At 31.2% G+C, this 15,185-nt stretch overlaps 1 protein-coding gene across 2 annotated transcripts in view; it reads right to left on the bottom strand.

Annotated features, from left to right (window-relative positions):
- The window catches only part of LOC118179682 (UPF0462 protein C4orf33 homolog), a 132,777-nt gene that overhangs the window by 38,005 nt on the left and 79,587 nt on the right, over positions 1 to 15,185 (bottom strand). For both annotated transcript variants that reach the window (XM_085808014.1, XM_085808015.1), the window contains one exon: positions 4,822 to 4,873. In XM_085808014.1, coding sequence (XP_085664140.1) covers positions 4,822 to 4,873 — 52 coding nt within the window. The remainder of the gene's footprint in view (positions 1 to 4,821; positions 4,874 to 15,185) is intronic.

The raw sequence follows: 15,185 nt of genomic DNA on the forward strand, positions 1-15,185 counted from the left end.
GACTAAAACCTGTTTCCAATTGGTAAGAAGAGGCAAAAGCCAATAATTTTCGTGCAGTAACAATTTTTGGTTTGGGTTTAAAAATTCCAAAACTTAGCATACCCATGTTTTTTGAATCAGACTTTACTTATTTGTAGAATTAAGCTTTATATCAAAAACCGTTAATTATTAATTTTATTAATACATATCATCTAATCAAATATTAAAAATTGAATCTTGATTATGCTGATGAATTGCCAATACATATTTGGCTGTCCATGCCTTAATAATCCAGACCCCCTTTAAAATTTCATCAAACCCCACAGGTGTATATCAAACCTGTAGGGAACCCCTGCTTTAAACATTAATTTATTAATGACCCAAATATGACATCTTCATATAATTCATAAAAATAAAACAAAAATAATTCATCAAATCTTCATCATCATTCATATTCATCTTCAAACATATTGCTTGTTTTCTTTCATGCCTTAAGCACATTTGCAGCCTACATCTGGAATTTGGGGTTGATCAAAAGCTTTATTCTTTCAATTTTAATGATTTTACTATAGCATGTTTAACTTTTGGAAGCTTATGTATTTGCTTTAGGTCTTTCTAACAGTTAAGAGCAGCTAAGCTAATTGTTAACATTATTAGCAATTATATTGGTGAACAACATGTTCGGATATTAGTTTTTTAGTTTTTGATTTTACCATCGCATGCTTAACTTTTCGAGGCTAACGCAGTTGCTTTAAGTCTTTCCAAAATTTAGAAAGTAGCTATAAAATATAAAAAGAATATCTTCAGAAATTAGTTTTCTTAGTTTATCTTCAGAAAGTTAGATTTTTACATAATGATGCTACATTTTCAACCATTTAAAAGTTCATTTGCATGTTACTGTAAAACAGGATTATATAGTTTTAAGATGTTTTACAAACAGATGCGATTCCACAAAAATTTAAACAAGCAGTGAACATACATTAAATCTCAGTTCTAATACAAATCCCACAACTATCATAATGACCATAAACACATTTCAGTCTAGTCAATCTAGCGCAATTGTACAATAAAAATGCATTTTGTATTAAAAAAAATATATATATATATTGAAGCTGAAAGGTTACTTTTAAAACAGAATATTAAATCTGAGTGTTGATTTAAAATGGAAGATGCTCAAGTTCTACAAGGAGATACCATATCAGCACTGCTTAAACTTCTCTTCCTTCATGACCCATTTTAACATCAATATTTTTTGCGACCGCAAACATTAAAAATAAAATAAAGCTATAAAAATAAATATTTTTTCAAAATACTTATAACAAATATACATATGAAAAGAAGTATTTTTAGGAGTTGTTTCAAGTATGCAAAAATTAGTGAAAGAAAATCATGTTTTAATAAGACAGATGCGCTTGTGTTTTTCTACATAACAAATTAGACCTTGGTAACACTTGATGCTGTTTGATATAAAGCAGCTTCCAATGTTTTCCATTATTTAATGATATTTGGATTTACTAAGCATTAAAACCGAAAATGCAATTTCACACGTGTTTACTGAATGGCAGAAGAATATCAGCCATTTCAGAAACTTAAGGAAATTCATTTGTAGGTCCGATCTACAATTCGCACAAGGATTCTTGAGGAAATTCAAATTTTGAATCCTTCGATAGCTCAACAAATTCCTCTTGGGCTTTATATGGCATAGGCTTAATCTCATCAATATCAATTCAAAAGTAGTTTTGAATAAAAGCTAACTTTTTTAACCCCTTCGAGCCGGGTAGTGAAAACGCGCGCTTATCGCGGAGGCCGGCAGTGTCTTCTGCGAGCGTCTCTCCAGGGCCGGGGGCTTTTTTGCTACTAAGCCTAAATCCATGAAATTTCCGAAGTATCAACGCATTGTTTAATAATGCTCTATAGAGTATTTAAACGGCTTTATAAATATTTTTATATATATACTTTAATTACCTTATTTCTTGTTTAAATGCATATTTTACACATTTTATTTTAATTACTCACCATTTTATGACTTTTAACATTATACACCTGAAAACTAAATATATTACTTAAAATTCTCTTTTCGTATGAAAAATTTTAAAAAGGGATCTACACACAGTCCTACGTTACATTCCTTGAACTCGTAATAACTCATTTGCCATTTTGGAGGATTTTTCCGGGAATGTGAACAAATGAAGCATCGTCGTCTCATTTTCTTATCAGTCTCTTCTGAACAAAGTTTTGGAAAATGTCTTTCAGTTAATCTTTCAGAATCAATATCAGAATCAATATCTGAAAAATTTTGCATCATTTCTGCTATTTCATGCTCTGTTAAACATTTTCGACGCTTCGATATTGAAACGGTAAAAACAGAAAGAATTCACATCTAACAAGATCTAATTATTTTCTAAAAACTGAACTGTAAACCGAAATACTCAACGCTTTAGCGCATATAAAATTTCTACTTACAATAAACAACTACCACATGTGAATAAAGTGCGATTTAGAGACGTCATAAATCATGCCATTCGGAAACATTTAGTTCCCCATTTGTTTATATAATCAAAAACACGTGTATGTGAGTCATGCTTCTCTCATTTCGAGTAGAAGGTCTAATGTACATGTATCTGAAACCATATGGACATACAGTGCCATCTTGTGGCAGAAATTATAGTTTGAAAAACGTTCCAAGATACGGCACAAATACGTGACAGTCGGTAGTAAACGCAACAATGCTCTGGCACGCCTGCGTGTCGGCCGGTAGATAAGCGTGTTCGTTGCTGGCACGTATACGTGACAGTCGGCGCGAAGGGGTTAAACCAAGATCAGATGTAAAAAATTTGCAAAACTTCATGAAGGCTTCTAAGTAATTCATAATTATTTTTGCAATTTCAGTTTTACAATCATATTTTTCAGCTATAAAACACACAGCGTGTTGAGATATAAATGCCAAACTAAAACACATTAAAGTTTCACAACAAGGAACACGGACCTTATGTTCAAAAAGGCGAAATTAACGAGTTTTCGACAGCTAATCATAGTCGGGAATTTAATCACAATTTTGACATCGAGTGTGCAAAAATAATCCAGAAAACTTCTTCCATTGGTGAATTGGACTTTCTTAAAGCTATTCATATTCAGTAGCCAAATTATAAATTCAATTTTAATTAAATTATAAATTTAAATGCCTTTTTCTGATTGCTAGTTCTTGCTTGAACAGACTTTGTAGCATTATCATCTGCATCTTTCATTACCTTTGTTATTCAAGTTTAACCCTTTACCATGGACAAAATGTACTTTTTCTCTGAAATATCAATAAAATAACATATTTCATAATAATTATTCAAATGAATATCAACCTTAGTCATGTAAAACAGCAAAATACAATACTGTATTGTCACTGTGACATACACACTCGTTATAGAGAAACAGAAAAAACTGACAATCTACTCGAAAAGCTTTATCACTACACTAGTCATAGCAGTGGTAACCTTATTCCCAGCACACTGTATGGTGCAGAACATTATGTACTGTATGTTTCTGGCATATTTTGATTCTGAAATAACTAATATGTGAAAGTTGCAATGCAACACTGTTATGATGATGTGCTTATTGATATTTATCAATATGGAAACATAATTTTAAGCTCAATTTGGCAAGTTTATAATCTGGCAATATTATAGTTGGGTGTTTGGCAATTCTATAATTACAGAAAATGTAATACAGTCAAAAGTCATTAATCCGGACATCCATAATCCGGAATGATCTATAATCCAGACCTCAAAGCTACAAACTTTCTGCGCATGTGTTGACGCATGCGCATAATACCTTTACGCATGTGCATATGCGTGTATGCATGCACATAATACGTTTACGCATGCACGTTTAATGTATAACGGACGGTATAAGCTAAGCTAAAATTATCTAATTATCTATTTCAGTTAATGTTGCAGATTGCGTTGTTCCTTAATCTTCGAATTGCATCTGGCTTATTATTTTTTCCAGACTGTTAGAGCAATTTTATAAGAGTAAGCTTGAACTTTCGATTATGTCAAATAGAATTTCCGATGATGGAGCTGCCAAAGGATCTACAAAAAGAAAGCATGTTTCGATGTCCATCAAACAAAAAGTGGAATTGAAAGAAATAAATAAAGGCTCCTTTGTTTCTCTAACCATTCCAAAATCTGTTTATCAATTTGACGCTGCTCTGCGCAGAAGGACGTCGCGGCACGCAATGAACTGAAAGTTGATCTGTCAACACTATCCCTATCTTCAGGGCAGATGTTTTTATTTTATTCGGCTCATAATTTCTTACTAAATGTAGTATTTCATCTCGATGTACTCCGTCTCTGATATGATTTAAATCATATTCCTCGTCATCATAAATATCACGAATACAAATCAAAGAGTTTTCTGGATGCAATTTTCTAATTTCGGCTATGCGTAATGTATGCTTTACGCATGCGTGTGTTGAAAGAAACGTTTAATTAAGTAAACAAATAAATATTAAGCTTTTTTTTTTTTTTGTAAATTTTGATACACTTTAGATCATAATTGCTCTTTGTTTCATAAACTATGGTCTCATATTTTTAATTTTATAATTTCTGAATGCCAAAAATTGATAATCCGGAATCGCTGAAGTCCCGACGAGTCCGGATTAACGACTTTTGACTGTATATTAAATTAAAGATAATAAAGGGATTGCGAACAATGTTTCTTTAAATTCATGTATCAAAGTTAAATTTTCACCATCCTAATATTTTGCTTTGTGATCCCATTTGGGGTTGTGACCTATAGTTAATGAAATGTTGCCTTAGATTACGATATAAAATTATAAAAGTATACAACCTTAATAACATTTCTTCTGCCAGAAAGAAGCAATACTAGATGCTGTCCATGCCTAAAATAAAATTAAAAATGGATAAAAGTTAAGGTTATGTAAATAAAATGTTTAAGCACAGATTTGGAAAAGCCAATACTTTTAAAACAGCTCTTAAAGTCTATAAAAATGAACATAGTGAAAGAAATTTAGAACTAAAACAAACTAAATAAATAAATTTGCCCTACATTTCAAATCCTTTAGTAATTCTCTAATATTCCTTTAGGAAACAATTTTTCTTTTTCTTCTCAAATCTTCAGAAATGAATTCTTACAGACAAAAAATCAAAATAAATACTGATACTTTGCTTTTGATGATTGTACCAAAAGCCACAGTCAGAGGAAAACTGTCCTAGTCTCACTAGTACGGCCAATGTGAAAAAAGGTGATGGTAGTACCTTTTCCCTAATTGATCATTGTTTATGAAAGTACAGGGGTACCCCAACATAAAACCAAAGGTTCATGGCGCTCGTATGGAGTTCAGAATCAGTATCATGAAGAATAAAACCTTAATGCTAGTACGAAAGTCTTATTTTCGCGAATAGTCTCAGATTTCCATAAAAGTGCAAGCATCTTTAAGACAAGACTTTGTTATGAAACTGTTGGGGGATTGCAGGACATGAAAATTCCCTGTTTTTATGCTATGTAGTAAAGAATACAAAACTGTTATGAATTCGTGATGAAATTAACATGAGTAGTACATGCACAATTAGTTTATCTTTCGTTTTTTGGGGGGAGGGGGCTATCATAAAATCTTTTTCTTTCAAAGAGTTTATTCTTTTTTGCAGCTTGATTCTTAGAGTTATGATTAGTACTTAATCTGCTTTAAACCATCAACAACAAGTAAAGAAGTGGTTCAATTCAACATACAGTGAAACAAAAAAGAATGAGTTAAGTTCTAAATTAGGAAGCCAAAGACTGATTGTTAGGTATAGAATATAAAAAAAAAAAAAAATGAATTCATAGTGGCATTAAGATAGTGCAGGAAATAAAGCATGGTTTGAAAAAAAAAGCAAGCGAAATAATAATAATAAAGATGATGATGATGAAAATGAAGAATACTAAACATCACAAAATGCAGTTAAAAATCCAGAACAATGATATTTTGCATGCATTCTAAATACTTGTTAGAATTATTCAGGAACCATAAGTATATATCATAGACACCACTTAATATGATAATGTTTGTCCATAACAATTTTCATAACATTAAGTAATGAGCAAAATGTAAATAGAATTAATTTACTATAGTATAAATATGAATAGAAACATATCAATATATTCACAGCATTTTTAATTAGGGAGAAGTCACTAATAGTGCTTGCCTGCATTTGTTAAGCAAAAGTTTATTTATGAGCCGTTCATATACATAATGTGAATTTGGAACCTGAAAATAAAATAATTTTCAGGTTCCTGAAAATTATTTTATCAACACTGTATCCCTGATTTTAACACTTGTAGGGCAATCTTATCTCAGCATTTGTAAGAAATTCACTAATTTCCTTATCTTCTTCAGAAAGTTTATTATATGATGAGCTTGGATTTGTTTCAGAAAAGGACTGGCATATACCTTCTTCTGCCACTGATGCAGCATTTTAATTTTTTCATCAATATCCACCCAAGCATTAAATTCCTGTTAGTTGGAGACGTTTTATATCTTTACCTTCCTCTATTTTATCATTTATTAAAATGTTAGCATGCTTAAAACTGTTCTTTAAGGTCTTTTCTCAGATGTAGTTCCAATACATGTTCAGAAAATGCAGCGCATCAAGAAAGCTAGTTTTCTTTTTATTAATTCACTTGCACTGTATCCATATCATTTTTGTTATAAAGGGCACTCACTTCATGGTGATAAAGTTATTTCATTATTTCGAGGGGAAGTTGAGGAGTTTAGATTACAAAAATTTGAATAATTGGTTAATTGGACTAAGGGAAACCCTACATCATAATGCAGATATAAAAGTAGTTCTTATCATAAACACATAGCAAACTAATGTAGTAAGCATGTTTAAGAATAAATACTTCATAGGGATGGATGGATTCCTTTTACTTTTATAAAATTTGAATAAAGATAATCGTGTATCATTTTAATAATGCATAATTTTAAACCATGCAGAGGAAAATACATTTTCTCAAAAAATTCGAAGGGAAGAAAAATAAACGATTTCAAAATCTAAAAAGTTAGATCAAGTGTGCACACATTTGTAGAAAAAGAAAAGGATTCAAATATCCATCATTTTCCCACCCACCCTCCAGCCAAAACAATCAGGAATCAAAAGAATATCATTCTGTCTGAAGATCTTCCTTTACTTGAATATGTTATTCACACAGAACTTAAATGGATTTCAACAAAATGAAAACACCTCATAACCTCACCTTAAAAATAATTTTGTTGCACGACCAATACAAGAATTTTTACCAGTACAAGACTGTGTCTTTGAACCCATATAAGTGACTAAGACTCCTTAATGCTGGTAGTTAAGGGCAGGTTTGGCTCCCAGTGACTGTGCAGCCTGGCTGCAAGGGATTTTCAAAGCCCAGCATTTCAAGGCATCCTGCCTAGTATGAATATCAGCCAGTTTTTCTCTAAAGTCCTCTACGAAACGATTCCTCCTAGAGCTCATTTAACCCCTTAAGGCACACACTAATTTCTAATTTTCGGTCAAAAAATCACCTATTTTTTTCCTTGCATAATCATATTCTCTAGTGCATTTTAAGACATGATCGACAAATAAAAATAATTTTTAACTAAAAATTTAATTAAAAATTACTAATTTGATACCAATTCCTTGCTATATCCAAAATCTCGTTGTCATTATCTTCCGATTCACTTCCATCACTCAAGAAATCATCACTCTCATCGCTGAAACTGTCTGATAAATTGGCATATTCAAAATTGTCATCATCAGAGTCGCTCATTATCAGATAACTTTTTTTAAATTACAAAAACACTTAGTAATATAATTTGCAGTTAACTGCTTACTTTTATTATATTTACGTAATAAAAATGGATATATTACCTTTTCCACACCAAACGACTACTTTATAGCAAAGAATTCCTAGCAAACTTATAGCTAATCATCAAAATGTGCCACGTGGTTTACACAAGAAAAATGCTGAATAGTGGTGCCATCTATGTCAAATAAGTTTAATTATAATCTAGTCTATTTATTTTTACTGGAACGGATCTCAGACAAGCATTAGAAATAAAATAACGCGAGATACAAGGGCGCCCGTGTAAGACACGGGCATGTGCAAATTTGCCGGAAACTTTCGCCCGTGTGAGACACGGGCAAATGCGTTAAGGGGTTAATAGACTAAAGTTTTTCCTGCATAAATAACCAAATCATATCTTTAAATGGAATATTTCAGGCATGGTTTATAAGAAATATGCAATGAAAAGTTTGTAACTTTATGATCTGCTGCTGCAGAATAGTGACAGAAAAAATTTCATATGGACTGAACAATTAAAGAAATTACGCTGCTACAATTTCAGAAGCTGAGTGGAGACACTTAGCAATCTAGTAACAATCCAGTGATAATAGTATAACAATGATACTGTCGCAATCCACTTACCAGTTCTTGCAATACCGCAATTTTATAAGGTACTTTCTCCCTCCTTCCCACATGCCTTTGTGATGTAATGGGAAGCATACACAACGCGTATTTGAGAGGTCCAGGGTTTGAGTCCTGGCAAGGACACTGCACACTTGCTTAAAAAAAAAAAAAAAAAAAAAAAACTAATGACGATACAACTTTAATTATCATAAAAGTGAGGTCTCGGTATAAAATGACTTGAGAATATTATTGTACATTTTAATTACGTAGGAACTACTATCTTCAAACTGTATATGCTGCATATTTATCTAGAAAATTCCCAATGTTTTGCCATGACTGCCAGCACTATACTGACATGAAAGCAGTTCTGTGTAATATCTAAATAATAGCATTTGCCTTGCCAAAGAACCTGAGTATTTATCCAAGATTTTGTTATAAATTATACTGGTTACAAAAATTTTATAACTATTATGCTTCTTTCGATGTATGTAACTACCAGATGCTGCAGCTTTACTATCTTCTTAGTTAGAAACTGAATCATAAAGCTCAAAATTTTCATGGCGAAAATCAGAAATAAAAACCAAATAATGTTTGCTCTTCTACTTTAAGAATTCTACTTTTACCATGAGCTTGATTGAAATTTAACTGTAACCAACACATAAATGAAGTGACAGCATCTAATAAAATTATTTTTTCATACAGTATTAATAAACTAGATACAATGATTGAGCCAACAAATGACATTAACAGAACTGGGAAAATATGGTTTACCATTAATTGGTTCAAGGCCTGTTGACTTAAGTTTTTCCCAGAATCACTTAAAAAAATTGTGTCAGGCATTACTTGTTACAAAACTTCTGCTTTTAGTTAAAATCTGTCATTTAGAGTTATCTAGCAAAACAGAAAGCAACTCAAGCCAAACCATTTTCAATTTTCAGCCTTTCCTGGCCAACCTGTGGTGCATGTAACTACATAATTATTAATATTGGCAATAATTTTTAAAATTAGACTGATTTCAATTAAAATTACGTAAAATTGTACAATTTTTAATGCCATTAAAATGTAATTACATTGTTTTATTTCAATAAAGTTTATAATACTTTTATTTTGTAAGTCTACTGTCCTAATAAAATTATAAGTTATATTTGTCCCATTAGGCAGAAACTGGCATAGTTGCTGAGATAGATAACTTCTTTATTTTCTTTTAGAATGGCAAATCGATATATTTATAAATAATTTTCTGAAACGTAATTATAAATAATTTGTTATGATTTTAGGATGGCTCAAAAAAGAGACTACTAACAAAAGAGATAGTTGTTCTCACAGCATGGCCAGTGAGGAGAAAAATAACCACACTGATGTAGGTAGAGATGTATATAAAGTAGGAACATAAATTAAGACCTTTGCTGAAAATAAATTACGAAGAAATTTATTCAAAAGCAAGTCTTGTATGCACATGAGTTTTACCCTGTATAACAGTCAAAGTCAAATATTTATACAAATGAGCTGGTTGTACTTGTTTACTTTCACACGAAGACTTAAATCTTGGATGAATATCAAATACTGCAGGACACAGAATTTTTTTCAACTTTTGCAGCATTGACGGATTTTATAAACATTAATGATTTTTAATTAAACATTTTGGATTTTATAAGCATTAATGCTGCTTCACATATACATGTAGTATACAATATTAAAAACGTGTTTAGAATCATTTCAGAAAGGACCAGAAATAGTCTTAATCACCAGCTACAATTTATTTAACAATTCTTTTGAAAACTCAAACTTTAAACCTGTTAGCCAAGCTGTTAAATCTATGTCACTCAATAACTCAGCAAATTCTTTTCAAGCATTTAATGGTAGACGATTAACATTATTCATCGCACCTGAGTATGGTTTGTGAATAGAATTTTCTCTTTCAACATCAAAATTTGCAGAAAAATGTTTTAAAAATTATGTCTCCAGAAACTTTAAATGATCAATTATAACTCATAGAATTAATTCTTGGAAGGGTTATTTTCAGTTATAAAAGCACCTATGGCTATAAATATTTCTAGATATATTTTTAAATTTTTTATATTACTTTTTGTATATAAAACTTTCAATTTTAAATTCTAATACAAATATGTTACATTTTTTTTTTTTTTTTTTTTTTTGAAGTGACGAGTTTGATTCATTCATTTTTTCAAAAACATCTAATTCATTTTTAAAAGTCATAATTTATTATGAAAAAAATCAATAAAATCAGATTTCTACTCAGTTAAAATAACAATTATTTTTCAATTGTAATAATCTGTATAAACCACACTCATGAGGATACTTCTGCATGTGATAATAGGGTTTTAATATCTTTGCAGAGGTTTGAAAATAGACAACATCTGCATTTCAAGAAATTAATGATTTTGATATAATCTCAAAGCACCGCATTGAAATTTGGAGAATTCTTTTTTTGGCTATGACTGCTTTTTGATGGATTAGACAATGAGTAAAAATGATATGTTGATCATCAGCTTTACCTTTGGATGAAAATTTAACATTCTCATTTATCATTGCCCCAGCACCATGTGCACAGAAATCCGTGTAACTATTCCATTGTAAACTTTTATTTGTGAAAAAATAAAATATTTGCCTTCTTCTGTTCATTCACAAAGGTTCACAAAATAATAATTCATCATGTATACTCCCTTCATACACATTTCTTACATAAACTAAAAATTGTGCCAATGCAGAAATATCACTTGTTTCATCCAAATGTTATGCAAACTTTGGACTGTTAGTCCTAATCTTCTGATAAGTTGTGGCAATTGATGGTTACTAATTTCAGAAATTCTTCTGTATATAGCAACATTTGATAAAGAAATTTTATGAATTTAGTCACAATATGTTTTTACAGACGATTTCTAACATTTTTATTGTAGCTGGCTACACAAGATTTTCTCCTATTGTGTTGGCTTTTTATTTTTGCAATTAAAAAAGAAGTTTCATATGCTTTCAGTGAATTTTCTTCATTGACAGCAATAAATTTCTCAAAACATTGCTTTCTGTATTTGAAGAGCTCAGAATGCATTCAAACCATTCCTTTGCTTTACTGATATATGTTGCATGCTTCATGATGAGTTCATGGAGCCCTTTTTTTAATGAAAATTGGCTTGTATACACATTACACATGGGAAAACCATGAAAACAGCCATGCAACCAGCCTGCTCATCAAGATTCGAATCCCGGACCACGCTACCAGTGTTCAGCGACTTTAAAACTGTTGTTTCACACATTACATATTCCACACCATTATGATTAATATAAAAAAATCCAAATGACAAAATTGATTTTTTTTTTTTTTAATTAAACCTCACTTTCTGTGTACAACAATCTTCTAACAAGGAATTTCCTGCAGTATCTTCTCAATTTTGACCTTTTGTCTGTTAAAATTCAGCCACTTAGCCATTAAAGAAGGAAAAGTTTCCCAAAAATATGAACATCCTAATTTTAAAAAATAATATATATACAGTAGTGGCCAAAATTGTGGACACTTTTGGAAATTTTTATGTTTTTGAACTTTGTATGCTTATAGAAAATGTTACGTCTCGCAAAATACAAACTTGTATATATCATTTTAAAGAGAATTTATTACTGAATTCAATACAAAACACAAAATTCAATTATTTGCAATATAAAAAAGTTATATGTACTTTTAATATAAATAAAAAAAAACACAGTTATGAAGTGGTTTGCAATGTCTAGCTTTCCTGGCCAATCACTGTTCTTGTTCTCAGAACCAATCAAATGTTAATAACTGCCAGTAGAAGCTGACATCATGTTTACACTTGAAACAATTCATTATTTTGCTTTGTTCTGTAGAAGGAGGACCTGTTTCTTATATACTGCAATTACAAGTAGGAATTTTTGTAAAAATTGTTATTTAGTCAAAAAGCAATGGCATCAAATAAAAGAGTAGATTGGAAACCTAGAAAGAGATGTAATATTATTGTGTTACGAGAAAATGGTCTTTCCTATGCTGAAATTGCAAGACAGGTGGATGGTTCAGTGACCACATCTGGAGTCCGAAAGTTTTGTTTATGATATCAGGAGACAAATTCAATAAAAAAACAAAGAAGGAAAAGGCCGAAAAAGGTGCACCACATCTATTGATGACAGAAGAATAAAAAGACTATGTCTCCAAGATAGAAAAATGTCATCAGCAGCCATCAGAAGTGATCTGAATGATGCTGGTGTTTCTGTCAGTTCAAGAACAATCAGAAGAAGATTGACAGATGTTGGACTGAGAGGTAGAATTCCACGAAAAAAGCTTTATCTTATTTTCAGCAACGAAAAAAAAAAAAAAAAAAAAAAGACTACAGTGGGCAAAGGAACACATTAATTGGACAGATGATCAGTGGTCACAAGTTATAATATGGAGTGATGAAACTAAGATATCGTTATTCGGTAGTGATGGGCGAAAACATGCAATACGTAGAATAGGAGAAGAGCTACATCCTGACTGCATTCAAGCAACTGTGAAGAACCCAGTTAGTGTTATGATTTGATCATGCATGTCAGCAGATGGTATTGGTCGCCTTCATGTCATCGATGGGACACTGAATGCCAGAAAATACATTAACACTATTCTAGAACCAAAACTTCTACCTTCCATCAGAGATCTCTTTCCCAACAGTGCTTCGTTTATTTTTCAGCAGGATTCTGCTCCTTGCCACACAGCCAAAAGAAAGTGTACCGAAAGAGTGTTTTCATACAAAGAGCATTAAATTGTTGTCATGGCCAAGAAACAGTCCTGACCTCAATCCTATCGAAAATTTGTGGCACCGTTTGAAAACTCTTGTCGGAATGAGGCGCCCATCAAATAAAAGGGAACTAATTGAGGCTATAATTGTTTCCTGGCATCATGTAATAACGAAAGAAGAGCTTAAAACTCTTGTCAGCTCAATGAAACGTCGATGTGAAGCTGTAATAAAAAATAAAGGGTACCCTACTAAGTACTGATAACTCACTGCAATCATCACTATCTAATGTATATCAATAACTATTATCGTTTAACTTTTTTTGTATTTCAAATAATTGAATTTTGTGTTTTGTATTGAATTCACTAATAAATTCTCTTTAAAATGATATACACAAGTTTGCATTTTGTGAAATGTAACGTTTTCTATAAGCATACAAAGTTCAAAAACATAAAAATTTCCAAGTGTCCACAATTTTGGCCACCACTGTATATATATATATATATAATAATTTATTTCCTAAACAGTATTGATTAATTGACTATATTATCTCCTAAGTTTAATTAAAGTAGAATTATTTTAAAAGTGTGCATCCATACTGGTAAGTTATATTTTGAAAGATGTTTTGAAGTAATTTGAAAGCAAAAAGTTAATAATGTTTTAACGGGGACTGGAGTTAAATCATCATGAAGAAAATATTTCAATTGTAAAAGGAAAAATTAAAACATGTAATTATTGTCATTGATCGGAAATTAGTTGACTTTTCAAGAGGAACAAACCAACTCCCGTTCAATGAACAATAATTGAAAAAAATACGTAAATATGAAAGTGTTTCGTCTTTACTCAAGTTATAAGTTAAAGCCAAATCGGCAATTCTAGTCAGGCCAAATATTTCCGCGAATAGTTGCTACTCAAAGAACTTATTCTCATGAAGCATTTTAGTCAATTCAATTTGGAGTAAAAATCAATTACTGTAGAGAAATCCTGTAAAACTCGAGTAACCGTCCCCGACACTATCATCTTTATGTATTTGAGTACTATATTATTATTAGTAGTAAAGTTGAAATAAACATAGAAGATTATAAAAAAGATAAATAATGCAAACTTTGTAAAAACAAATCAAAGAAAACATAAAAATAATATAAAAATAATATAGAAAATAATATAAATAAGATAGTGAATGTACATGAAGATATAAAGGCCAGAAAGGTATTAAGTAACTTACATTCTTTCTAGTGGGGGAGTTGGCAAAGTGTTCTCTTCGTGTCTGACTCAGAAGTGTAGGGTGTCCGAAAATTCTTAGCGGCAGTAGGGGCTTTGAATAATATCAGTCGGTAAGACTTGGGTGAAGTAATTTATGGTAGTGGGTGGGACTTGGAAATTTTTCTTCATGATGAAATTGAAATATTTTCTTCATGATGATTTAACTCCAGTCCCCGTTAAAACATTATTAACTTTTTGCTTTCAAATTACTTCAAAACATCTTTCAAAATATAACTTACCAGTATGGATGCACACTTTTAAAATAATTCTACTTTAATTAAACTTAGGAGATAATATAGTCAATTAATCAATACTGTTTAGGAAATAAATTATTATTAACTAACTTTGCAGCAATTGCGCAAGTAATAATAACTTGTATTCGCACTAAATGGATTTAAGTTCATACAACATTATATATATATATATGTATATATACAAAAAATGCATCATAATTATTACGCTTTATTGAAATTTAATTTCACTTAAATCCTTAGTTTAGAAATTTTATAGCCCACCAGCGGCCGAGCGGTAAAGTCGCTGAACACTGGTAGTTCGGTCTGAGGTTCGAATCCCGCGAACGGGCTGGCTGCATGGGCGTTTTCGTGGTTTTCCCCATGTGTAATGTGTATACGAGCCAGTTTCCCTTAGAAAGTCATTCACGAAGGCATCCCTCCCCTTAGGCAGATAGCCCTCGAGGCTTTGCCGTAATCACACACACACACACACATTAGAAATTTTATAGAATCCGATTTTTTTTTTTTTTTTTTTTTTTTTTAC

This window comes from Stegodyphus dumicola, chromosome X1 (assembly GCF_044657685.1).
Source record: "Stegodyphus dumicola isolate Sdum_Otavi_A_Nest chromosome X1, ASM4465768v1".
In the NCBI taxonomy this organism is placed as follows: Eukaryota; Metazoa; Arthropoda; class Arachnida; order Araneae; family Eresidae; genus Stegodyphus; species Stegodyphus dumicola.